At 49.9% G+C, this 27,103-nt stretch overlaps 1 protein-coding gene across 3 annotated transcripts in view; it reads left to right on the forward strand.

Moving 5' to 3' along the window:
• PPP5C (protein phosphatase 5 catalytic subunit) overlaps positions 1-27,103 on the forward strand; it is a 41,486-nt gene that overhangs the window by 4,615 nt on the left and 9,768 nt on the right. For all 3 annotated transcript variants that reach the window (XM_025365942.1, XM_025365943.1, XM_025365944.1), the window contains exons 2-4: positions 2,012-2,253; positions 21,562-21,709; positions 22,388-22,509. In XM_025365942.1, coding sequence (XP_025221727.1) covers positions 2,012-2,253; positions 21,562-21,709; positions 22,388-22,509 — 512 coding nt within the window. The remainder of the gene's footprint in view (positions 1-2,011; positions 2,254-21,561; positions 21,710-22,387; positions 22,510-27,103) is intronic.

The following is a 27,103-nucleotide window of genomic DNA, read 5'->3' on the forward strand; positions in this document are numbered from 1 at the left end:
CGATCTCCTGACCTCGTGATCCACCCATCTCAGCCTCCCAAAGTGCTGGGATTACAGGCTTGAGCCACCGCACCCAGCCGCAGCCAGTTTTCTTACACAAGTTCGTAAAACCCTCACAGCCACCCAGTGAGGCAGAGCTCAGAAAGAGGAGGCTGCTTGTCTGCGGCCTCGAGTTAAAGATCTGCAGAGCCGGGTGTCAGGCCCTGAGACTCCAGGCTCCCCTCCCTGTGCCACTGGAGTAACAGCTGCCCCATCAGGAGTGCTGGCCAGGCGGCCTCTGGACCACAGCCAGGAGGCCTGAAGGAGTCCTCGAAGGCTCTGGCATTCCAGGGAGGGTCGGTCAGATCTGGGCTGCCTGGTTCTGCCCTTGCTTGTTTCTGGGAAGTCCCGGGCCCTGCCCTCCTGGGGCTCACAGCTATGGAGGGACACACTCATTACTTAACAGTGACAATGAGAGTGGACAGGGCAGGCACAGGAGAGCCCAGGGACTGGGGCAGCACAGTCGGGGGCCTGACTCAGCCTGGGGGTAAAGGAGGGCTTCCCGGAGGAGGGGACATGTGAGCCATTTGAAAGATTGCCAGGAGTTAGCTTGGCAAAGAGGATTGTTGTTAGATTGTTGCTTCTCCCTTCTGTAATGTCAGTCCCCATCTCTCTCTGCCTCCCTCCTTCCTTTTCCTCTGGAGCCACTCATGGAGCCTGGGACTCTTCTTCCATCTCTTCACCCAGCTGACTCCCATCCTCCAGGTCTCAGCCCTGGTGTCCCCTCTGAGCTGCCCCAACCCTAAACACTGGGCACCACTGTCTGGGGAGGGCAGGGCTGTGGGTCGAAGGACCGTCGGAGTGCTCTTGAGAACATTAAAATGGGAGTGAGGCTGGGGACTCTGTTCAGGGCTGCTGGTAGAAGGACTCTAGGAAACCCCAGTCTATAGGGGGTTCCTCAGTAGCCCAGGGATACCCAGGTAGTAAAAGGCAGAGCTAGGGACTGGGCCCAGGCCACCTGCTCCTGCCTCTGTGCCTGCCCCTGTGCCACGCTGCTGCCCAGAGGTCACCATGGCATGGGGCGTGAGAGTGGGAACCTTTTGGTCTTGGCCTGGCTCAGAAGGCCCGCTTGTCACCCGCTGTGTGACCTTGAGCACAGGCCTTTCCTCCCTGAGCTTCAGTCCCCAGATTTGGAGACAGGGTAATGCCATATCCCCGGGCTTGTGAGAGTTCAGTGAAGGGACCTGTGTACTAAAGCCCTGCATGGCCCTGGTACATCACGGCCCCCAGTGGGGACAAGCCTCTAAGGCTGTGCAAGCCTTGGCTCTCCTGCCTGTCAAATGGGCATGAGGGAGGGATCAAGCCTGGCTCTGCAGGTGCAGACAGGGCATTTGACCTTGAGCAAGACCTCCATGGCTTGTCTGTGAGGTGAGCACCAGATGGTCCTTACTCCCGTGGAGACATGAGGATTCCACAGGTCACGATGTAAATGCAGGGCACAGCTGTAGTTCATCTCAAATAAAAATCCGACCTGTCCTTGGCCAGATGTCACATCCTGTCACTCCACACTTAGAACATCAATGTCCAGACCTCGCTGTGGCTGCTCGGGGCCCAGGGATCTGTCCCACCAGCCTCCCTGTCTCATCTGTCCTCCCCCTGCCCACTGTGCCCAGCTGCCCCAGCTCTCACTGGCGCTCAGACAAGGCTCAGCCGCCTCTGGGCCTCTGCACCTGCTCTTCTTGCTCTTGGAGTGCTCTTCCCTCGGTCTGCTGCTAGTGCCCAGCTTGGGGCTGGAGGGTTGAGCGGGCGGGTGTGTAGAATCTCTTCAGTCCTGGAGATTGTGGCCGAGAGGACAAGCCCTGAGCTAGGTTGGTTGGGACAGGCAGGAGGGGCAGGCTGAAGAGATGTCTCTGGGCTCAGAATGGCCCTCAGCTGCCCCGTCTGTGAACAGGGAGACTGGGCGTCACCCAGCCCAGGGCCTGTCCTCGAGGGGTTGGAGCACTGCCTCATGCCTCTTCCTCCATCTCCGCAGCCAAGGACTATGAGAACGCCATCAAGTTCTACAGCCAGGCCATCGAGCTGAACCCCAGCAATGCCATCTACTATGGCAACCGCAGCCTGGCCTACCTGCGCACCGAGTGCTATGGCTACGCACTGGGAGATGCCACGCGGGCCATCGAGCTGGACAAGAAATACATCAAGGGTTATTACCGCCGGGCTGCCAGCAACATGGCACTGGGCAAGTTCCGGGCCGCGCTGCGAGACTACGAGACGGTGAGCTGGGGAGCGGGCCAGGCCTGGCACCTGAGCCAGGCGGATACCGAGGGCCAGGCTGGCAGGGATGGGTGTGAGGAGCCATTCACGCCTCTAGTCACCACTTAGCCAGCCAGCAAGTGCCTGTGGGGCTTTGGGCCCAGGCCACAGCTCTGTTCAGTCATCTCACACTTTGTGACCCTGGGCCAGTTACCCTGCCTCTCTGCACCTTCCTTTCCGCATCTGTGAAATGAGGAGAACAAGAAGATCAGCCTGAAGGGCAGCTGTGAGGAAAAGTGAGCTTCTGCTTTTCACATGAGTAGACCAGTACCCGGCACAGGGTCGCGTCCTGTGATGGTTCACCTGATGGTGACTGTCATTGTTAGTGCCGGTGCTGGACAGGAGCCACACAGCCTCCCTTCTTCTGGTAGAGCTTGTCTTTCAGGGGCAGGCAGAAAACCCACCGCTGAATAGGTTAGCAAAATAATTGCAGATGAGGATCTGCACTTTGAAGGAAAGAGGAAGGGAAGTCGGGCGCGGTGGCTCACGACACTAATCCCAGCACTTTGGGAGGCCAGAGTGGGAGGACTGCTTGAGCCCAGGAGTTTAAGACAAGCCTGGGCCACATGGGGAGGAGACCTCATCTCTACAAAAAATACAAAAATAAACCAAACGTGGTGGCACACACCTTTAGTCCCAGCTACTCAGGAGGCTGAGGCAAGAGGATCACTTGAGCCCAGGAGCTCAAGGCTGCAGTGAGCTGTGCTCTCACCACTGCACTCTAGCCTGGGGGACACAGTGAGACCCTGTCTCAAAAAAAAAAAAAAAAAGAAAAAACAGGAAGGGTGATAACGCTGCCAGGGACAGCAGGCGGGATGTGTGTGATATGCTGATGAGGGAGGGGACCTAGGGCACAGTGAGAATTCTCTAGTGTCCTCAGCCACCTGATGAAAATCCTGATGCGTGAGGCCCTGCAGAGCGAGCGCATACCTTCACACCAGGTATGCTCTGCACCTTCCTTCAGGGAGGCTGGCTGAATCATCGCAGCACCTTGGGACGTGGGAACTGGGATTACTCCCCTTGCATGGATGAGGAAACTGAGTCCCTAAGGGGTGAAGTCACCTGCCCACCTGGTTAGTGGCAGAGCTGGGATTTGAACCCAGGAGGTCTGGCCCTCAGGGCCTTGTCTCTCCCACCTCAGAGTTCGCTCCCTGAGATGGGGACGTGTGTTTGTCCTGCGCGTGGGGATGGTGCAGCAGGGGCTGTGTGTCTTGTGTGTCGAGAGGATTGTTATCCTGCCGCCACACACAGACACTTCACTCCCTCCTTCGGTTGCAGCCATCACACTCGGAGCTGCTTCTGTCGTGTAGGGAGGGGCAACCAGGGAGCTGGGAGCCACGAGTCTGCAGTTGGTATGGGGCTGAGAATCACGAGTCTGCAGTCGGTGGAGCCAGCTCAGATGACTGGACCGGCTATTGGCCGCTGGGGTGGAGGGTGGACTTCAAGCCAGGTGAAGGCTTGAGCCAAACATGGGGCCAGGGGACACGTGTTAGGATGGGGGCAGAGATGTGGCGGGGGGTTAGGGTGACACCTAGAAGGGTTGGAGCAGGGACAGCAGAGCAGAGGCCTTCCCAACTTGGGCTCTCAAGCCATTCTTGACCAAGCCCCTCCCTCATTGTCTCTTGGTGTCCTAATCTAGAAAATGGTGACGGGAGGAGTGGCCACCTCTGGGTGGCAGTGGCTGTGATGACGTGGTTGAGTAAAGGTCACGAGCTGCAGGGCTCAGTAATGAGTAACCAAGAAGGACAGTCGGTGTTGGGTTGGGGCAGGGCTCCAGGTGAGAAGGGGGCCTGGGGAGACAGTGGGGCAGAAGAGAGGAGCCCCAAGGACAGGTTTCGGGCAGGGTCTTCGTCACATGTGGGGCTGCAGGAGCGTCTTTCCCCAGGGTAAGGAGCAGGAGCTCTTTTCAAGACTCTGGCCCAGTCTAGGGCCCAAGCCCGCATACTCCCTGAGGCTGGACTGGTTGGCTTCAGCCATCTTGTGGGTATGCCACGTCTGAGCTATGTCCCAGGCCTGGCAGATGGCAGGGAGGGTTGAGGGGGTGGGGAATTCAGAGCCTTTTACAGAACACCCAGCACCTAAATTGTCATGGCCCGTTTCCCCATGGGGGCTCTCCCAGCAGCATTGGGGACCCCCACATGAGCCTGAGGGCTTACCTGTCATCAGGCCATCCACATGCCTGCAGGCCTCCAGCCCTGCTCCCTTCTGCACAATTCTTCAGGCTCCGTGTGCCCTGGGGCAGTTCATCTTCCCAAGACTAGACCTCCTGCTTGCCAGATGCTAGAGTTTCCTGCTGGACCAGGAGCTCGCCAGGGAAGCAGAGAAACACGTGATCTTGACCTTGGGCAAGGAAGCTCCCCTTAGCCTAAGTTTCCTCAGCTGTCTGCTCACTCTGGGCCCAGCACTGCTGGGAGCCCTTTGTGCACCTGAATTCAGCCTGAATTCAGCCTGAAGCCTAGAGAGGGGATGTCCCTCCTCCAGGGTCACCCAGCAGGGAAGTGGCAGAGCTGAGACTTGAACCCCCAATCCATGCTTGTAACTGTTTCTGGGCCACAATCAGTTGAATAGCTTCAGCACTTTTGTCCTCATCAAATAGAGAAAAGAAAACGGGTCATTGTTTGGAAGAAGTGTGTATAAATATTGTTTTATGGAAATTACTTTTCATTTACACAAGTACAGATGAGTGTTGCGTGTGATACAAAAATCCCTGTTTTACATGTGGGCTGCAGACAGAGGGTCTGAGGTCACCAGTGCAGGGGCTAGAGGGGCAGGCTCTGGGCTCAGGATGCCTAGGTTCACAGCCAGCTCAGATTGGGTAGCAGCTGCATGGCTCCCAGTGCCTTTTTTCCCAGCCTCAGTGTCCTCATCTATTAAAGGAGGTGAGAATATAGAAATAACAACCAAAGAGTTTTTTCTTTCTTTGTTTTTTGTTTGAGGCAGTCTTGCTCTGTCACCCAGGCTGGAGTGCAGTGGCACAAATGTTGGCTCACTGCAACCTCTGCCTCTTGGGTTCAGTGATCCTCCCAGTTCAGCCTCCCAAGTAGCTGGGGCTACAGGTGTGCGCCATCATGCCCAGGTAATTTTTGTAATTTTTGTGGAGATGTGGTTTCACTGTGTTGTCTAGGCTGGTCTCAAACTCGTAGGCTTAAGTAATTTGCCCTCCTTAGCCTCCCAAAGGGCGGGGATTACAAGCATGGGCCACGGTACCCGGCCCCAAAGTGTTTTTTCTTTTCTCTCAGTCAACAATTAACACAGAAAGTTTCTGTGACCACTGGTCACGAAAGGGAGTGGGGGTTTCTCCCTCCCGGCAACCAGGCAGTCGATTCTGCAGTGGACACCAGCTGGGTGTTCTCTAATTGAGTCAATTCTGACAGGATCTGTCTAGAGATTGCATTAGATTCCACAGGTTGAGGACTTAGTCCCCACTTGTCCCCCAGTTCTGATGCTGATCACAAGACCTTATTTTGCTGGTGATTCTGACTGACTGGGTATTAATTAACGTTCCTGTGACCCACTCCTTGGGTTCAGTTAATTTGCTAGGAGAACTCCCTCATAGAATTCAGGGAAACACGTTTACCAGCTTATTATAAAGGCTGCTACAAAGGATACAGATGAGGAGATGCACAGAGCGGCGTGTGGAATGGAGCGCAGAGCTTCCACGCCCTCTCCTGGAGCACCACCCTTCAGGAACCTCCTCGTGTTCAGCTATTCGGAAGCTCCCTGGACCCAGTCCTTTTGGGTTTTTATGGAAGTTTCATTATGTAGGCATGATTAATTATACCATTGGCCATTGGTGATCAACTTCACCTGCAGCCTTTCTCCCCTCCCAGAGGTTGGAGGGGGGGCTGAAACATTCCAACCTTACAGTCCCACTTTGATTATTCCAGTGACCAGCCCCCATCCTGAAGCTACGTAGGGGTGGCTAGCCATTAGCCAACACATGAGCATGCAAAAAGGCACATCACTTTGGAGATTCCAAAGATTTTAGGAGTTGTGTGCCAGGAAACAGGACATGATGAATATCAAACCTGTATTTCCCAGTACCACTGGCCACCTGTGGTCTTCAAACACAGTTCCCTTATATCCAAAGAATATACAACTCAAAAGGTTACTACTGGCCGGTTTGTTACTAGAACTCCATTAGGTCATTAATAATTGGTCCATCACATTATATGATTATGTCTCCCAGGCTGAGACCAGTCAGGTTTGCAGGTTTCTATTCAGTCTTGTCAGTTTCCAAAAGCAGGCGTGATCTCAGCAAATATATAGCTTCCCCCTTTCAGGCATTAGGTATAATTGAGATTAGAGACAATGTCACCTCTGACTCTGAGCCTCTTTCAAAGTGTTGATGTAATACTGGAGTTTTCTTAATTCATAACTCATTTATTCATTCCTTTACCCTCATAAATGTTCCTTCATCTCTTCATTTATACCTGTTGTCCTGAAGGAAGAAACTGAGGCAAAATTAATATAAGTAGAGATTTTATTTGGACCAAGGTTGAGGACCAGCCTGGGAGCCTCAGGTTATTTTGGGAAGTGCTCTAGAGAACAGATAAGCTCAAGCTTTTAAAGACAAAAGGATACATCAGGAGAGGAGTGATTACAAAGGGTATTTTTCAGGAACTCTCATTAGTTTAAAAAATAACATCGATGAGTAATTGGCTCTACCTTGTTAAATTACAGGGTGTAAGTGATGGTGTCCGTGTATGGCATTGTGAGGTTGATGTGTAGCTGTTTATGGAGTCTTGCTCTCGAGTCCACAAGAGTCAGTGGCTTCGGGGGATGAGTTTTTCTCAAGGTGGGGAGTGGGACATGTCTGCTCCCTCATTCCAGTTCCTCTCTAGGCTCTATCATCTAAAGGGGGTTTGCATTACTCAAGGAAGAGTTTATTTTCTTTCTCATTTTTTCCCTTTTAGTCAAAATCTTTCTTCTCGTAAGCATTGATCAAAGTCTGAGTGTCAGAGTGTCCCTCGTCACTAGGAAGGCTCACTTTAGGGCAGGCCTGTTCCATGTGGGGGAGGGGGAAGGAGATGGCTCAGTGAGGAATTTTCAGAGTGTCCAGAAACTGAAGTAGGATGGCCTCACAGAGTGGCAAAAAGAAGACCTGAATCAAGTCACTGATTTATACAGCTGCGTCTTGTGTGTTGAATCATCTCTAGTCTTTAGGATACCAGGATTTTCATTTTCTTGGAAGTAAAACAACAAGATTAGTAATTTAAATAGTAGAAATATAATGCACATAAGGATTATAATGAAAACAAGAATGTATACGCCAGAATGAAAAAAAGAGCCTTTTCCTGTTAGGGAGCCAACTGAAACCATCATGAGGAAAATGAAACCCAGCTTCCGCTTTGGGGACTTACTGTAGCCAACATAGAATTCAAGATTCAGTACAAACTGCAGGCAAATAATAAAAACCCAAAAACAATGGTCAGGGCTAGAATCTCAACACAGATGTGCTACTGAAGCATCGTTTTTCTCTCTCCAGTCCCCCAGTTTTACCAAAGACACTAATAATAGCAGGACCAATTTATTCTCAAAATAAGTGTTATACTTTATTTGCATAAAGTACAGCAGGATTAGTGACTGACCATATAGACTCCTTTTAAGTTGGCTTTTCTGGAAAATGAAGAATTTCAGATTAGACTCCCCCCCCCCCCCCCCCGAGATGTAGTTTTCCTCTTGTCGCCCAGGCAGGAGTGCAATGGCGCAATCTCGGCTCACTGCAACTTCCGCCTCCTGGGTTCAAGCGATTCTCCTGCTTCAGCCTCCTGAGTAGCTGGGATTACAGGCACCTGCCGCACACCCGGCTAATTTTTTATTTTTTTCAGATGGAGTCTCGCTCTGTCGCCCAGGCTAGAGTGCAGTGGTGCGATCTCGGCTCACTGCGAGCTCCGCCTCCCGGGTTCATGCTATTCTCCTGCCTCAGCCTCCTGAGTAGCTGGGACTACTGACGCCCGCCACCACACCCGGCTAATTTTTTGTATTTTTAGTAGAGACGGGGTTTCACCGTGATAGCCAGGATGGTCTCAATCTCCTGATCTCGTGATCCACCCACCTCAGCCTCCCAAAGTGCTGGGATTACAGGCGTGAGTCACCGCGCGCAGCCACTCACCTGGCTAATTTTTGTGTTTTCACTAGAGACGGGGTTTCACCACTTTGGCCAGGCTGGTCTTGAACTCCTGACCTCAGGTGATCCACCCGCCTCGGCCTCACAGAGTGCTGGGATTACAGGCATGAGCTACTGTGTCCGGCCTTTTTGTTTGTTTTTTAACAGTCTCGCTCTGTCGCCAGGCTGGAGTGCAGTGGCGCAATCTTGGCTTACTGCAGCCTCCACCTCCTGGGTTCAAGCAGTTTTCCTGCCTCACCTCCTGAGTAGCTGGAATTACAGGCATGTGCTACCACGTCCAGCTAATTTTTGTATTTTTAGTAGAGACAGGGTTTCACTATGTTGGCCAGGCTGGTCTTGAACTCGTGACCTCACATGATCCACCCACCTCGGCCTCCCAAAGTGCTGGGATTACAGGCATGAGCCACCGCTTCTGACCTAGATTAGACTTTTAAAAGCCTTTTGAAGCTGTAAAGCCAAGCCAAATATTCACCATCAGACTCTGCCTGTACCTTACAAATTAGGTGAATTCCTTCCCGACATCCCAGAATATCTTGAGGTTCCTAGGCCTGTCAGAAAATGACTTTTTTTTTGAGACAGGTTCTTGCTCTGTCACCCAGGCTGGAGTGCAGTTGCACAATCGTGGCTCACTTGCAGCCTCGACTCTCCAGGCCCAAGCGATACTCTTACCTCAGCCTCCCTAGTTGCTGGAACTACAGTCATGTGCCATGAAGCTCAGCTAATTTTTTTATTTTTTTGTAGAAATAGGGTTTCACCATGTTACCCAGGCTGGTCTCGAACTCCTGGGTTCAAGCAGTCTGCCTGCCTCAGCCTCCCAAAGTGCTGGGATTACAGGCTTGAGCCACCAGCAAAATAACAAAGTAACATTCTTTTTTTTTGAGATGGAGTCTCGGAATCTCCCTTTGTCTCTATCACTCTATCACCCAGGCTGGAGTGCAGTGGTGCAATCTTGGCTCACTGCAGCCTCCACTCCCAGGTTCAAGCAGTTCTCCCGTCTCAGCCTCCCTCAGCTGGGATTACAGTTATGCACCAACACGCCCGGCTAATTTTTTTTTGTATTTTTAGTAGAGATGGGGTTTCACCATATTGGCCAGGCTGGTCTCGAACTCCTGACCTTGTGATCCACCTGCCTTGACCTCCCAAAATGCTGGAATTACAGGCATGAGCCACCGTGCCTGGTCCATAACATTCTTTACTTACTGAAAGGTCAGGGACCTTGTAAGGGAACTGTGTAGGTAACAAACCAGGCCACTCTTTTTCCAGGTCGTTGGGTTTATAAAGTCAACCCCAATCTTTGAAAGCAGTCAGGTAATATCTGAAAATATGCTATTCCAGTCAAAAAGCCTTGGTAAAATAACCAGTGTTTTCAGTGTGTCCTGTTACAAAAGGAAACAGATTCTTATTGTTTTGTTATGCAAATAACTATATTGCCATAAAATATATTCATGAATAGTTTGTGAATTCTAGAGAAATCAGATAGAGAGAAAGGTACATGTTTCAATTTTGCTCACCAAAATATACTTTACCCAGCCAGTTGTGGTGGCTCATGCCTGTAATCCCAGCCCTTTGGAAAGCCAAGGCAGGAGAATCACTCAAGTCCAGGCATTGAAGACCAGCCTGGGCAACACAGTGAAACCCTGCCTCTGTTAAAAGAAAGTTATTATTATGTTTTAAAATAAAATAAAAAAGAAATATAACTGGACTTGGTGGTGCATGCCTGTAATCTCAGCTACTCAGGAGGCTGAGGCATGAGGAGAATTGCTTGAACCTGGGAGGCGGAGGTTGCAGTGAGCCAAGATTGTGACGCTGCACTCCGGCCTGGGCAACAGTGAGACCCTGTCTCAAAAAATTAAAAAAAAAAATTTTTGAAAAGAGGAATCAGCACTGTTTCAAACAAAAAGCCGTAAAAACCATTTCAGTCCTCCATCAGTTCAGGCCTGTGAACAAGTAATTAATTCTTGTTCTACTTGATATTGTATTCATGAACCATCATTTTTTTGTTAGAGTTCTGAAAGTTTTTACCTAGTTCAATGGTATAATCCCCAAAGTTATCAGAAACCAGTATTCAAGAATACTTGTCATGGTCTTTTCTGTGAATTTCCTTGAAGAAGCAGCAAATTTTTGACAGTAGCTGATTGTAAAATAATTTTTTTTTTTTTTTTGAGATGGAGTCTCGCTCTGTCGCCTAGGCTGGAGTACAGTGGCGCAATCTCAGCTCACTGCAATCTCTGCCTCCCAGGTTCAAACAATTCTCCTGACTTAGCCTCCCGAGTAGCTGGGACTACAGGCGCATGCTACCACGCCCGGCTAATTTTTGTATTTTTAGTAGAGATGGGGTTTCACCATGTTGGCCCGGATGGTCTCGATCTCCTGACCTTGTGATCTGCCCATCCTCGGCCTTCCAGAGTGCTGGGATTACAGGCGTGAGCCACTGCGCCTGGCCTGTGAATCGTGTTCTTATGTGTCTTGGAATCTCTTATCCCCTTGTGACAGCAGAGTGCTTCAGGTATCAGAGTGACCAGTCCCTTATTCATACCTTTCCGGCTGAGCTAGAGTCCTTACTGGTCTTCTCCTAATGGGAGGCCCTTTAAGACTCCAACACGTCATGCATGGAAAAACGTCCCCATACCTCTGCAAAGTCTCTGGTTGCCTAAAGAATCCAGTGGGTCAGAGGGGTCTATTTTCTCTTCTCTTTGGGGCAAGAAGACTTACCCTCATGCAGCTTAGTTGGAAGCAGCTGCAATTTAAAAAGCATGCTGTTGGCCGGGCGCGGTGGCTCAAGCCTGTAATCCCAGCACTTTGGGAGGCCGAGACGGGCGGATCACAAGGTCAGGAGATCGAGACCATCCTGGCTAACACGGTGAAACCCCATCTCTACTCAAAAATACAAAAAAAAACTAGCCGGGCAAGGTGGCGGGCACCTGTAGTCCCAGCTACTCGGGAGGCTGAGGCAGGAGAATGGCGTGAACCCAAGAGGAGGAGCTTGCAGTGAGCTGAGATCCGGCCACTGCACTCCAGCCTGGGTGACAGAGCAAGACTCCGTCTCAAAAAAAATAAAAATAAAAAAATAAAAAGCATGCTATGTAATTTCAGCCCAGAAGTGCGGCCACCAGTGCCAGAATGCCAGTGCCATGACCCGGGCCTCCTGCTGTGAAGCAACGGTGGAAAAGGCAGTTTCCTTTGTTCCCCCTGAAACCCCAGTCCCTTGCTTGTAGACAAAGATGGAAACCTTCCTTCTAGAAAAAGAGAGGTAGAAAAAACCACTCAAATAAAGTCTAGACCTCACCTGACAAGAGAGGGGGTCCAGATTCAGGAGCACTCACCCTTTTGCCCTCAGTGAGACCTGTGGAGTTGGAGGAACACAGTGGGTTTGTTCTGGTACTGAGCATCGAGTCCAGGGGCACCCAGTGTCTGAGGGGGTACCTCTGAATCCTGCTCACAGGGCCGGGAAACATTGACATAACTGAGGAAACTGAGGCAGAATTAACATAGAGTTTATTAGGGCCAAGGTTGAGAGAATTGCAGCCCTGGAAACACTTCAGGTTACCTTGGGAAGAGCACTGGAGAACAAGGGAGAGGCTTGAGGGTTTTTGGTTTATTTTTAGAGACAGAATCTCACTCTGTCACCCAGGCTAGAGTGCAGTGGCACCATCATTGCTCACTGCAGCCTCAAATTCCTGGGCTCAAGTGATCCTCCCACCTCAGCCTACCAAGTAGCTGGGACTGCAGGTGCATGCCACCATGCCTGGCTAATTTTTTTCTTTATTGTAGAGATGGGGTCTTGCTGTGTTCCGCAGGCTGATCTCAAACTGCTGAACTTCTGCCTCAGCCTCCCAAAGTGCTAGGATTACAGGTGTGAGGCACCATGCCTGGCCTGCTTGAGCTTTTAAAGCAAAAAAAGGACAAATGAGAAGAGGGATGATTATAAAAGATGTTTTTCAGGAAATATCATTGGTTTATAAAAATAACATTGATTAATAATTGCCCATCCATTGTGGAACTAGAGGGTGTGAGTTACGGTGTCTGTGGTTCGTGGCCGTCTAGAGTCCACATAGCACGTGGCTTCAGGGGATGAGTACTTCTCTTAAGTGAGGAGTGGGATGAGACTGCTGTCTTATTCCAGTGCCTCTCTGGGTCTGATCATTTAAAGGGGCTCACCAGATAATTTTTCTTTCTCATACCCAGCCTTTTGGAAAGGACATTGGAATTGGCCACTGTGCTGGGTCTGGGTTGTAGGCAGCACACTAATCTAGCACACGCCTCCCCTCAGATCACTTCCATTCGGATAGGGTGCAGTTACATAGGTGCGGGACTAGTGGGCTATTTTTACCACCAGGCTATATAACCGCATTCACTGTTAGCCCCAGTTTCGCCAGATGGTGTGAAAGCACAACCCACTCCCATCCGGCCCTTGGGAATTCTGACAGAAGGTTTAAAAACATAGTTACGGTTTCTTAGGAATTACCCCTGCTTCCAGCACTGTAGGTATATACCCTTGGTGCTAGGACCACTACATCAGGTAGGGGAAAGAAAGAGAGAAATAAAATTTGTAATTACTGTACCAGCGTATTTCTGCCTTGGCTAGAACTGCAGAGTCACACCGACATCTTCCCCAACCCTCTTCCCCAGATTCTGCATGGAACGGTGCAGCTCGGGGAGTTTGAGAAGATGCTGACGGTTTGACTGAAACAGGGATCAGAAGGCGGCCCACCAGGAGTGAGCTGGAGATGCCCGGTCTCTCTTGGGATGGGATTCAAAGGCTTAGGGAAATTGGAATACTTGAGTGGATTTGTCACTTAAAACCCACTCACCCACACTGGAGGGTCCAGAGAACACACCTTTTACCAATACTTTGAGAAGCAGATTTGTGAGGGGGCCCCAGCATCCCTGGTTGCTCCTCTCTGCAGGCTGGACCTTACGGTGGGAACCACAGTCACTCAGTTGTAAAACTTACATGCAGTGGGAACAATTAGATCCGGGAGAGGCAGGGGCCAAGTGTCAGCACTCAGCTGCTGAAGGCAAGATGTCTGTCAGGAACACAGAAGCAAATCCACCATTAGAATAATCTGGCTGTTGCGCCCCAGTCGGAGTAAGGGCCTATAGGGGGCCTGGTGATGAATGGAGTTTTAGCTCAGGTCTGACTCTGAGTGGGTTGAGTGGGTCCCTGGACCCCTCCTGTGGTTATTTCCCCCATTCCAGCTGCACAATTGGAATAAGTGTACTCAGCAGCTGGCGGAAAATCCCCATGTGGGTTCCCTAAGCTGTGGAGTAAGGGCCGTTATGGTGGGAAAGGCTAAATGGAAGCCATAGAGCTGCCTCTACCTAGGAAAATTGTAAATCAAAAACAGCAGCACATCCCTGGAGATTGTAGAGATTAGTGTCACCATCAAAGACTTGAAAGATGCAGGGGCGGAGATCTTTACCACATCCCCACTCCACTCTCCTGTTCGGCCCTGTGCAGAAGACGGCTGCATCCTGGAGAATGGCAGGGGATTATCGTGAGCTCACCAGGTGGTGACCTCAGTTGCAGCTGCCGTACTGTGCGGTTTCATTGCTCGAGCGGGCGAATGCATCTCCTGGACCTGCCGTGCAGCTTCTGATGTGGCAGGTGTCCTTTCTCCATCCCTGTCTGTGAGACCCACCAGAAGCAGTTTGCTTTCAGTTGGCAAGGCCAGCGCCACACCCTCGCTGCCTGCCTCAGGGACATAACCGTCCTTCAGCCCTGGGTCACAGTTTCCCTCACAGGGATCTTTGCTTTTTAAAAAATTGTCAATGAAAATTGTTACTAATTTGTTATCTTTTTGTTTTAATAGCTTTTGGGGTACATGTGGTTTTAGTGACATGGATGAATTGTGTAGTGGCAAAGTCTGAGATTTTAGCGCACCCATCACCCAACTACTGTACACTGCACCCAGAACATAGATTTTTACCCCTCACCCCCTCTCACCCTGCCCCTTCTAAGTCTCCAGTTTCCATTATACCACTCTGTATGCCTTGCATACCCATAGCTTTTTAGCTCCCACTTACAAGTGAGAACATACGGTGTTTGATTTTCCATTAGTGAGTTATTTCAGGTAGAATAATGGCCTCCAGCTCCATCCAAGTCTACAAAAGACATTATTTTGCTCTTGTTTTTGGAAGGGTAGTATTCCTTCATGGAGACATTGATCACCCTTCCGTTCTGCAAGCTATCACACTGGTCCACGACACTGATGGCATTTTACTAATTGGACCTAGTGAGCATGAAGCAGCTACTCTGTACTTACTGGTAAGACAGTGTGGAGTGAGGCAGTTCTCCTAATAAACAACCTCTCGTGTATATCCACATGCATAGGTACAGTCATGCATTGCTTAACAACGGGTACTTTTTGAGAAATGTGTTGTTAGGTGATTTCATTGTGTGAGCACCATAGAGTGTGCTTACACAAACCTGGATGTTACAGCTTACTATGTACGCACCTAGGTTAGGTGGCATGGCCGAGTGCTCCTAGGCTACACGCCTGTACAGCATGTTACTGTGCTGAGTGCTGCGGCAGCTGTAGCACAACGGTAAGTATTTGTGCATCTGAACGTAGAAAGGGGATAAAATAGGGCCGGGTGTGGTGGCTCATGCCTGTAATCCCAGCACTTTGGGAGGCCAAGGTGGGTGGATCACAAGGTCAGGAGATCAAGACCATCCTGGCTAACACGGTGAAACCCCGTCTCTACTAAAAATACAAAAAATTAGCCAGTCGTGGTGGCGAGCACTTGTAGTCCCAGCTACTCTGGAGGCTGAGGCAGGAGAATGGCATGAACCTGGGAGGCAGAGCTTGCAGTGAGCTAAGATCACACCCCTGCAGTCCAGCCTGGGCAACACAGCGAGACTCTGTCTCAAAAAAAAAAAAAAAAAAGATAAAATAGGCCGGACACGGTGGCTCATGCCTATAATCCCAGCACTTTGGGAGTCTGAGGCAGGCAGATCACAAGTTCAGGAGTTCAGGACCGGCCTGGCCAGCATGGTGAAATCCCATCTCTACTAAAAATACAAAAATTAACCAGGCGTGGTGGCGGGCGCCTGTAATCCCAGCTACTTGGGAGGCTGAGTCGGGAGAATTGCTTGAACTTGGGAGGCGGAGGTTGCAGTGAGCGAAGATCAAGCCGTTGCACTCCAGCCTGGCAACAGAGCAAGATTCTGTCTCAAAAAAAAAAAAAAAGAAAAAAAAGAAAGAAAAAGATAAAATCTAGTATACCTCTTGAGGGCGCTTACCATGAATAGAGCTTCTAGGACTGGAAATTTCTCTGGGTGAGTCAGTGCGTGAGTGGTGAGTGAATGTAAGGTTAGGACAGTACTATATATGTCTGTAGGCTTCATAAACACTGTACACTAGATTCTACTAAAATTTATTTTTTAAAAGTTTTCGTTCTTCAGTAATAACCTAGTTTACTGTAACTTACTTTATAAACTTTTTAATTTTTTAAAACTTTCTCACTTTGTTGTAATAACACTTAAAACACAGATGTATAGCTGTACAAAAATACTTTCTTTATATCCTTATTCTGTAAGCTTTTTTCTGTTGAAAAAAAATTTCTTCTGCTTTTTAAACTTTTTTCTTAAAAACGAAGACACAAACACAGACATTAGCCTACACAGCCTACACAGGGTCAGGAGATCAATATCACTGTCTCCCGCCTCCACACCCCATCCCACTGGAAGGTCCTCTGGGGCTGTCATACGCATGGAGCTGTCATCTAGGGTGACAGTGTCTTCTGGATAGCCCTGAAGGACCTGCGTGAGGCCCTTGAGAAGGTGGTGGTGTTTTCAGAAAAATGTCCATGGTGGTTTGCTTGGCGTCTGTTTTCATCATGGATTTGTGTGAGTCATGGCGTTGCGCTAAGACACTCCTATGGCTGCGCTGTCACTAGGCAGTAGGACTATTTCAGCATGTTTATCTTCTGGGACCACACTCGTATATGCGGGCCATTGTTGACTGAAACGTCATTATACAGCTCATGACTATATATGTGTCTCTTGCTCTGTCGCCCAGACTGGAGTGCAGTGGCGCGATCTCGGCTCACTGCAAGCTCCGCCTCCCGGGTTCACGCCATTCTCCTGCTGAGCCTCCCGAGTAGTGGGGACTACAGGTGCCCGCCACCACACCCGGCTAATTTTTTTGTGTTTTTTTAGTAGAGATGGGGTTTCACCAAGTTAACCAGGATGGTCTCGATCTCCTGACCTCATGATCCACCGGCCTCGGCCTCCCAAAGTGCCGGGATTACAGGCGTGAGTCACCGCGCCCGGCCGGTGTGTGTGTCTCTCTCTTACTGGTTCTGTCTCTCTGAAGAACCCTGACTCGCACGATGGATCTGCCCCTCATTGGGTCCTTTTCCAGAAGACACACCTGTGTTCTTCTTTCCTGTCTATGCTTGGAACTTGGGTGCAGACCTAGGCCAGATCTGGGGACTCCTTCTGCGCTCCCTAACCCTTCCTGGGATCTCCTGGTTTTTGTTCTGTGGCTTTGGGTTCCTTACAGCAGAGTCCAGCACAGTCAGTTAGAAATGCGTGGTGCCTTGCAAGAGGATACTGGTGCCTGTACACCTGCAGCATGGATCTGTGAAAGTAACAGGAATCGTCACAACCGCTGTTTAATCCAGCACTCGCCATGGCCCAGGTTGTGACCTTCATGCAGTAATAACTCATTTCATCTTCACAGCTATCCTGCACAATGGAGACTTTCTTTATCCCTGGTTTATAGGTGAGGAAACCAAGGCCCAGAGGGTAGTTCCCTCCACTGAGGTTGCACAGCCAGGAGCTGGCAGCTCTGTCCCAGAGTCAGGCCGTAAGCAGGGCATGCGCAGCGGGTCCGAGTTTCTTGGCACAGCACTCACCCTTAGCTCAGGCAGTGCACCCTGGTGCTCTCTCCTCTGACTTACTATCCAGAGAATGCTGGGTGTAACTTGCCAGACTCATTCACCAGAAACTAACCCCCTAGGGTGAAAACCATCATGTCAGGCTTCAGGGTGTCCCTGGGCAGCAGCATTTCCTGCCCTGGAAACCTGACTTCCCCCAGCTGCCTGCATGCCTCAGGCGGGCACGGCTCCCATCTGGGCTGCAGCTCATTGTCTGCATGTTGGAGATACTCAGAATGCCCTGTTACACCTTGTACTGTGGGTCCGCTCCACGTGGGATTTGATGCTGCTCTATCATCCCTCACCCTCAGTTTTAAAACTGTTCTGAAGAACAGTTCTGCTAAGTTTGGGCAACTCATTCAGTGGCAAAACCTGACCTGAACTACGAAGAAGCTGCTGGTGGTCTTGGTTACTCTCCAGTGGCATGTCTGGGGGTTTTGCTGCAGAAATGGCCATGTGTGTGCGTGTGATTGCTAGGTACTGCCCTGGACCTGCTGGGGGTGTCCTGTGATAGAGCATGTACACCAAATTGTGGGGGTTTTTTTGTTTTGTTTTGTTTTGGGATTTTTGGAGACAGAATCTCACTGTGTTACCCAGGCTGGAGTGTGATGGCACCATCATGACTCACTGTGGCCTTACCTGGGCTCAAGCAATCTTTCCGCTTCTGCCCCCCAAAGTAGCTGGGACTACAGGCATGCACCACCACACCTGGCTAACTTTTTTTTTTTTCTAGAGACAGGACTCACTATGTTGTCCAGGCTGGTCTTGAACTCCTGAGCTCAAGTGACCTCCCATCTCAGCCTCCCACAGTGCTGGGATTATAGGCATGAGCCACCGCACCCAACCATCCACCAAATCACTTTACTAAAATCCAAAAAAATTCCCAATCCCCAAATACATGCAGCCCCCAGGGCTTCTTCCGGGATTGTGAACCTGTGTTACCATTTCACCAGCTCCAGACATCATTACCCATGAGTACTCCCCACTGAAGGTAATGCTTTTAGAAACAACCTGTTTACTTAGCACTGTGGATTCACATGCAGTTGTAAGAAGTAATGCAGAAATCCCAGTTTTCCCTAAAGGTGTATCTGGCATAACTACATAAATATCACAGTCAGAATACTGACCTTGATACAATCCAAATGCCACTTCTTTAAAAAAGAAAAGTTCCATGTGAAGTTCTGACTCAGTGGGCCTTCAGGAGCTGAGTCCCCTCTGGTCCGGAGTGAATGACCTTCCCTAGGAGCAGGAGCCCAGCAGGGCATCTTCACTGTCCCAGCTAGACCTCGCACGTCGCAGCAGCTGCAGTAGCAGCGGGCCTTGGGATGAGCACTTGCCTGCTGCCACCTGGCATTAAGTTCTCACGACAGCCCTCCAAGGGGTGCTGGCACCACCCCTACTTTCTAGAAACTGAGGGAGGCTTGAGACGTGAGGCCGCCTGCCCTGGCAGGCCTGGATTCAGACCCAGGAGGCATAGTCCCAGAGCCCGCGCTCATAACCACTGCCCCACGCTGCCTCCCTGGAGGGCGTGCAGTGTGCCCTGAGGCCTAAGCAGGGGAGGTGGCAGAAGGGGAGCCCCTCCCAGCGTGCATGGCGGAAATCAGGAGCCTGGACTTTGGCGCAGGTTAGCCTGGAAGAGAAGGGAATCCTGGCTTCTGGGTGGGCAACTTCACCTCCCCGGGCCTTGGTTTTCTGTCTGTCAGATGAGGATTGTGAAAACACTGCCATGTAGAGGTGCAGGGAGGATAAATGAGCAAGTGAATTGCTCACACGGTATTAGGCGCATAGTCAGTGCTCCAGAAGTGAGCTGTGTATTATTACTGCTTCCACTGTCCCTGTTGCTATTCCCACTCCCTTTCTCCTGCCTGCACTGTCATTGTTTGCCTTCATCTTCCTTCCTAGCCCGCCCGCCCCCGGAGAATAGGAGAATAGGAGACTGGCGGGGAGGAAATGCTCAGTCACTCATTCATTTGTTTGGAGAAAGGGGGGAAGGGAAATTCATTCACTGCTGCAAGCACAGCTATGGCTGAGCCTCAGCCCTGCCCTCACAGGGCCCCCTTCCAGTGCGGTGGACAGACCGGTTCCCAGCAGGGCTCATGGCTGGAACAAGGGAGCCCAGGGGCCTGTGGGAGCCCAGAGAGGTTGCCTGACCCAGCCTCTGGGGCTTCCTAGAGGAGGGGACAGTGGGGCTGAGACCTGGAGGAGGAGGTGGAGGTGCGAATGAGGTGCTCTGGGCAGAGGCAGCCTGCACAAAGGCCCGGAGCCAGCACGCCGGGGACATGAGTGGTCTGGCTGGGAGGTATAGAGGGGTGGGAGGAGCTGCATGGGCCAGGACACATGCTGATTTGGACACCAGCCGGGTGTGCGCACATAACCGCTCCCCATTGGGAAGGATGCCAGGGGCTGCCTGGTGCTGTCTTCCTCCCCTGCCTTACACCCACCCACAGCCCAGGTGGAGCTGCCTGGCAGGGTGCCCTGGGCCTGCCCAGACAGGGAGGAAGCCGTGGCCTGCTAGGCATGGGCTCTTCTCACCCCGCTTGACACACACACCTGTTCCCAGCGTGGATGAACCTCACCCCTCACCTCTGTCACACCAGCCTGCAGGGGTCAGTGGGTGTCTCTGTGGAGGTTTCTGACTCACACTGCCAGGCTTTCCACCAGAGGCCACCCCTGCTCCTTGAGGGCCGGCCCTGTGGCCTCCCAGTCTGTCCTCTGGCACAGGAGCTGTGGGGGTCCGCTCCTGGGGAGGCTAAGGCTGGTGGGCAGGTCAGACAGGGTCTACATGACTAAACTGAGACTCAGAGAGGTGAAGTCACTTGCCCAAAGTCACACGGCAAGTAAGTAGCAGAGCCAGGATCCGAATCCAGCTCCCAAATCCAGTCTGCTTTTCAGGTTAGAAGATCCGAGTTTGGGCCGGGCGCGGTGGCTCAAGCCTGTAATCCCAGCACTTTGGGAGGCCAAGACGGGCGGATCACAAGGTCAGGAGTTCGAGACCATCCTGGCTAACACGGTGAAACCCCGTCTCTACTAAAAAATACAAAAAACTAGCCGGGCGAGGTGGCGGGCGCCTGTAGTCCCGGCTACTCGGGAGGCTGAGGCAGGAGAATGGCGTAAAAACCCGGGAGGCGGAGCTTGCAGTGAGCTGAGATCCGGCCACTGCACTCCAGCCTGGGCGACACAACGAGACTCCGTCTCAAAAAAAAAAAAAAAAAAAAAAAGATCCGAGTTTGCAGGAATTGGAGTAAATAAGATGGGGAGAGGATAGGGCTCCCTTCACTGGGAACTTGCTCTGTCCCAAAGCCGAGCGCCCCACGCCTATCGTCTGATCTGGTCATCAGCGCAGCAGCTCCAGAGCGGGGACCGTGAAGAGCAGTGGGCGCCCACGTGGAGTTTCCTTTCACCTGGCACCACTGTGCAGAGTTCACAAGCATTCACCCGTGCAGCTCTCACAGTGGCCTTCTGAGGGAGATACGGTTCTCAGTCCTACCTCAGAGGGAAACTGAGCCACAGAAGCAGACTCACCTGCCTGAGGTCACCCAACTCATGACCTACAGAGCTGGGATTTGAACCCAGTGTCCGGGATCTGTGACCCTCAGTTCCTCTCTTCAGTGGACAAAACAGGGAAATCCTTTGTCCCGGGCCTCCCCAGAGGGCGAGCAAGGGAAGTGACAGCACTCAGTGTTGCTGCCCGCCTGCCCCTGCTGCGTGCCAGGCCTTGTGTGTTACTTATTCCTTCCCACAGCCCTGGCAGGGGAGCCCTGTGTCACCTCCCTGTTAGAGATGAGGTAACCTGGGCTTGGGGAGCCCATGTCGTCCAGCAAGTCATTGGCCCTTTGCATGAGTCTGGGCTGTTCCTGTGACTGTAGACCCGGCCGGGCCCTTCCTCTCATCCTCCTGCCGCCTTGGTAGTCACGATAGTAGCATCAGGACGTGTGCTTGGGACGCCGCTCGCCCCACAGGGATTCTTACAGGGCATCCTGAGCCCATAACCCTCAGACAGGCAGTTGTTTGATTTTAGCGCACTCTTGGCTAAGATTGATGAAGTGCACCCGTGCGGGCAGCTTTGCTGTACCCAGTTTTGGGGTGCAGAAACCAAGGCTCAGAGGTTAAACATGTCCAGGGTTGCACCGTCAGCACCTGGCGCCCAGGCGGTCTGACTTCCGTGTTCATGGAACCCAGGGCTGGGCAGCCTGGGGGCAGCCGCTGTACCCCCACCTCAGCCTCAGCGTGCACACTCCTTCCCTCCCCACCAGGTTGTCAAGGTGAAGCCCCACGACAAGGACGCCAAAATGAAATACCAGGAGTGCAACAAGATCGTGAAGCAGAAGGCCTTTGAGCGGGCCATCGCGGGCGACGAGCACAAGCGCTCCGTGGTGGACTCACTGGACATCGAGAGCATGAGTGAGTCGGGCCCGGGCGCGCCATGCTCCAGCCCAGAACATTCCACGCGGGCCCTCTTCATTCCCTGGGGGTGGGGGTGGGCTCAGGGGTGGCCCCTTGTTCTGTCCCCAGCCTGCTGTCTGTCACTCCTCTGCCTGTGTTCCAGGGCACTCCATCCACAGCCCAAAGCTGGGCCTCACGTTTCCCAGTGAGCAAGACTGGGGAGCCGTGGACCCACTGCCAGTTCACGGGCCCCACAGGCTGTGTCTGATTCACCTCTAGGTGCTGAGAGGATCCAAGTGATTGTTCTGGATCATCCCACAGATGATTATTGGGCATCTCCTATGTGCCAGGCACTGTCCTAGGCACTGGGGGTACAGCTATGAACAAAGCCCTCCCTGTCCTCATGGAGCTGATATTCTAGGAGGGAGATAAGATGATGAACAAGTCACGAAATGAATAGTGCTAAGTGCCATAAAACTGAATAGGGTAAAAGGATGTGGGTGAAGGTAGAGAGGGAGGTCAGGAAGAGGCCTCTGGGCCAGACCTGAGCCAGGAGGGGACTCTTCACTTGCTCCGTCCCTCTCTCAACCTGTGTGTCCAGAGCCAGGTTTGCCCCATCCCTAGGAGCGAGACCTCTTCCCCACTCACAGTGGCTGTGGTCACTGACTCTCGTGTCCCCCCTCGTTCACACCCCAGCCATTGAGGATGAGTACAGCGGACCCAAGCTTGAGGATGGCAAAGTGACAATCACTTTCATGAAGGAGCTCATGCAGTGGTACAAGGACCAGAAAAAACTGCACCGGAAATGCGCCTACCAGGTAATGCACCTGTCAGGTACCGGGCACCCGGGAACCCTGGGGTGGCATCACAGTGCTGCCAGCCATGGGCACTGAGCAAAACGACAGGAGGAGGGCGGCAACGACAAGAGGAGGGCGGCCACGACAGCCAACACTGAGCAGGAGTCGTGTGCCAGACACCGTGCCAAGGGCTTCCCACAGAATCTCATCTCATCCATCCCACAGCAGCTTGGGGCGGTGGCGGGCAGTGCCGTTTGACAGATGCAGGGACAAAGGGCCAGAGAGATCAGGGTGAAAGGTGAAGAAGCAGCGGAGTCTGTTGCTTAGAGTTCTCATCCCAGGTTCTTGGGCAGCTGTGGCTGCTGGTTGTTGCAGGCTGTTTGGGACCTGATGGTGGCTCCTAGTCCTGAGACCATCCCCTCCTCCGAACCAGGAGGGCAACTGGCCACAGGGTGTTAACTGGTTGAGTGAGACTCGGGCTCCGGTATCCTATCTGGACAAGGCCCCTGCCCTGACCTATCAGGGACTTTACCATAATTTTGGGGATCTGCCGAGATCCACCACCTCCTGGGTTGGTTGTGAGGATGCGGGACTTCTTGTGAGTCAGGTTGACAGGCAGGTGACTCTTACAGGAGTGTGCAGGCCATGTGGGAAGCTGCCACTTGATAGGTCCTAGAGAGCCAGGCAGCCTGGGTTCAAATCTCTGCCTTCCCACATACTAGCTGTGTGCCTGTAGGCAGATGGCTTCACTTCTCTGTACTTTGATTTCCTCCCCTGTACAGTGGAGATAATCATATCGTCTCCACCAAGGGCTGTGGTAAGGAGTAACTGTGTGTAATCCACATCATTGCTTCAAATAGTGCCTAGCACATGGTTAGTGCTCTGTATGGGTTAGCTGTTGATGATCGCGTTGTTAAAGGTAAGAGAGGAGGAGGAATGTCCCCATTCCTGGTTGTTTTTAATTCAAGTATAATTCATGCACAATAAAATACACAAATCTTAAGTGTCCAGTTAGATGAGTTTTTATAGTTTTATGTGCCCACTGCCCAAACAAGTTACAGAACATTTCCGTCAGCCAGAAAACTCCCTTTGACCACTTTCTAGTCAGCCCTCACTCCCGTCCCAGGGACAACCACTGATCTGATTTTTCACCACTGTAAATTAATTCTGCCTGGCTTTGAATTTCATGTCAATGTCAAATGGACTTAGAACAGTTAGTGTCTCTTCTTTTATGTGGCACGGTGTGTGGGAATCATACATGGATGTTGTGTGTATCAGTAGCTCAAGTCCTCCATTGTCTGAACAGCCCATGGTTTGTTTATGCAGTCTTTTGAGAGACAATTGGGTTATTTCTACTTTGTAGCTTTTATAAGTATAAGCCGCTGTGGACTTTCTTGGACAAGTCTTTTTGTGAACATGTTTTCATTGTTCATGTTGAATTTCTCTATTGAATTTTTTTTTTTGTTTCATTGATTTTTTCATTCATTATTCTCCATGCATGCTTGAGGCTTAATTTGCTTTCTTCTGGCTTCTGAAGATGAACTTTAATGCTGTTAATTTTACCTGTTTTCTTCTAAGCAAAGCACTTAAAACTAAATTTCCTTCCAGGCAGTGCGTTAGCGGCATCCCATGAATTTTGATGTGTCATGTTTTCGTTATCATTGAGTTAGAATTTTTTTCTAATTGTCTTTATAGTTTCTGATTTTATCCATAGGTTATTGAGAAGGGTATTGTTTAACTCCCAAATATTTGGGGACTTCTAGATGTTACTGTTACTGATTTCTAATTTGGTCAGACAGCACACTCTGGATGATTCCATTGCGGCTATTTTTAGGTCTGTCTTGGCACGCTTGCAGTATGTACTGGAAAATAGTGTGTATTTTGCAGTCATTAGTCATAGGGCTCTATAAATGTCAATTAGTTCAAGATGGTTGAGACTGCTGTTAAAAATCTTTTATAGCCTATTTTTTTCTAATTGCTCAATCATTTATTGGGAGGGGGCTGTTAAAAGCTCTGATTGCACTTGTGGATTTGCCTATTTCTCCCTATAATTCTCAGGTTTTTGCTTCCTGTATTTTGAAATTTTTATTAGGTACACAATTGGGATCGTTATGCTTTCTTGATGAATTGACTCATTATAATGAAGTGACTTTGGTACTTTTTGGATTGAAATCCATGTTTTCTATTAATATAGTTAAACCAGATTTTTACACTTAATATTTGCATGCTATAACTTTTCTACCCTTTTGTATTTAACCCATTGGTATCTTTATGTTTAAAATGTTTTTCTTATAAACAGCATATACTTGGGTCTTGCCTTTTTATCTAGTTGGACAGTCTTACTTTTTTTTTTTTTTTTTTGAGATGGAATTTTGCTGTTGTTGCCCAGGTTGCAGTGCAATGGCAAGATCTTGGCTCACTGCAACCTCTGCCTCCCGGGTCCAAGCGATTCTCCTGCCTCAGCCTCCCGAGTAGCTGGGATTACAGGTGTGCACCACCACGCCCAGCTAACTTCTGTATTTTTAGTAGAGATGGGGTTGTACCATGTTGGCCAGGATGGTCTTAATCTCTTGACCTCATGATCCACCCGCCTCAGCCTCCCAAAGTGCTGGAATTACAGGCGTGAGCCACCATGCCTGGCCTAATTTTTGTATTTTTAATAGAGACAGGGTTTCACTATGTTGGTCAGGTTGGTCTCAAACTCCTGACCTCAGATAATCCACCCGCCTCGGCCTCCTAAATTGCTGGGATTACAGGTGTGAGCCACCATTCCTGGCCAATCTTTACCTTTTAATTGTAGTGTGTAGTTCATTTATATTTAACTATCAGCAATCATATGATTGCATTTCAATCTACTGTCTGGATATCTCTCTTCTGTATGTCCCATTTGTTTTTGTTTTTTTTTTTCCCCGTTTCTCCTTCTTTGACTTTCTTTTGTGTGAATCAGGAATCTTTTAGCATTTCATTGTATCTGTTTTATTGAATTTTTTGTTATACTTTTGAACGTGTGTGGTGAGGGGTGGAGTGTTCAGTGGTTGCTCTAGAGCAGCCCTTCTCAGCTGAGGCTCTATTGAGAGAATTAAGCCCTAACTCCCTTAGGCATCCGTTGTATCTGCAGTGAATTAACTTCTCTCCTGTGAATCTGTGTGCTTTCCTTGGGAGAACTGAGCAGGTATCACTGGAAATATTTTTTGTGAGGTGTAATCGTTTCCCGGAACCCTGGATGAAAAAGGCTGCTCCAGAGATTACAATGTGTAACTTTAACTTGTCCTATTCTACTTTCAAATAATAATATGATACTTAATGGACAGTATAAGAATCTTACGGCCTGAGGCAGTGGCTCATGCCTATAATCCCAGCAGTTTTGGAGGCCGAGGCAGGTGAATCACTTGGGGTCAGGAGTTCCAGACCAGCCTGGCCAACATGGCAAAAACCCTATGTCTACAACCCTGTCTCCACTAAAAATACGAAAATTAGCCAGGCGTGGTGGCGTGCACTTTTAATCCCAGCTGCTCAGGAGGCTGAGGCAGGAGAATCACTTGAACCTAGGAAGTGGAGGTTGCAGTGAGCCAAGATCATGCCACTGCACTCCAGCCTGGGCAACAGAGCAAGACTCCATCTCAAAAGAAAAAAAAGAATCTTACAATATTGTGATTCCTTTTATTTTCTCCCAGCCTTTGTGCTCTTGTCATGCTTATGCATCTGCTATAAATACATTGTTGTCATTTCCTTAAATAGACACTAATCTTCTAAAGAAACATATCTATGAATACACAGAAAATGTCTTTTATATTTACCCTTTCTCTTACTCCTTGCTGCTTCTTGCATATGTGGGTTTCTATCTGGTATCATGCCCCTTCTGCCTGAGTACTTTTAGCATTTCTTACAGTGTACATCTGCTGTAGACTAATTCTCTCAGCTTTGGCCTTCCTGAAAATGTTTTTATTTTGTCTTCATTTTTAGGGGTATCTTTGCTGGATGTAGAATTCTAGGTTGACATTGTTTCTTTCAGTGCTTTAAATCTGTTTTGTTTTTTTTTTTCCATTGCCTTTTGACCTCCATTGTTTCTGTGAGAACTCAACAATCATTCATATCTTTGTTCCTTATAGTCTGTTTTTTTCTTCACTGGTTTTAAGATTTTATCTTTGGTATTTAGTAGTTTGGCTTTGATGTGGTTTTTTTTTTTTTTTGCATCTATCCTGTATTCACTGAGCCTTTTTGATCTGTGGGTTAATATCTTTCATTAGTTTTGGAAAGTTTTTAGCCATTATCTCTTCTTCTGTTTCTTCCCATTTCTGCTCTCCTCCGTCTGGAAAGCTAATAACATGCTTTTTAGACCATTTGATACTATTCCTTAGATTTTAATGAGTTGAATTTTTAAATTCTTTGCACGATTTTTCCTCTGTGTATTTCAGTTTGGGTAATTTCAGTTGTCCTTATGTTCACTGATTCTTTGTAACTGCTGTTAAGCCCAACAAATGAATTATTTATTTCTTATGTTGTATTTTTTATTGGTGGCATTTTCATTTAGTTGTGTTTTTTTTTTTTAATAGACTTTTCTTCTCTGTGTCTCATGTGTTCATGCATATTGTCTACCTTTTCCACTAAGTCCTTT

The sequence above is a fragment of the Theropithecus gelada genome, chromosome 19 (assembly GCF_003255815.1).
Source record: "Theropithecus gelada isolate Dixy chromosome 19, Tgel_1.0, whole genome shotgun sequence".
Classification (NCBI taxonomy): Eukaryota; Metazoa; Chordata; class Mammalia; order Primates; family Cercopithecidae; genus Theropithecus; species Theropithecus gelada.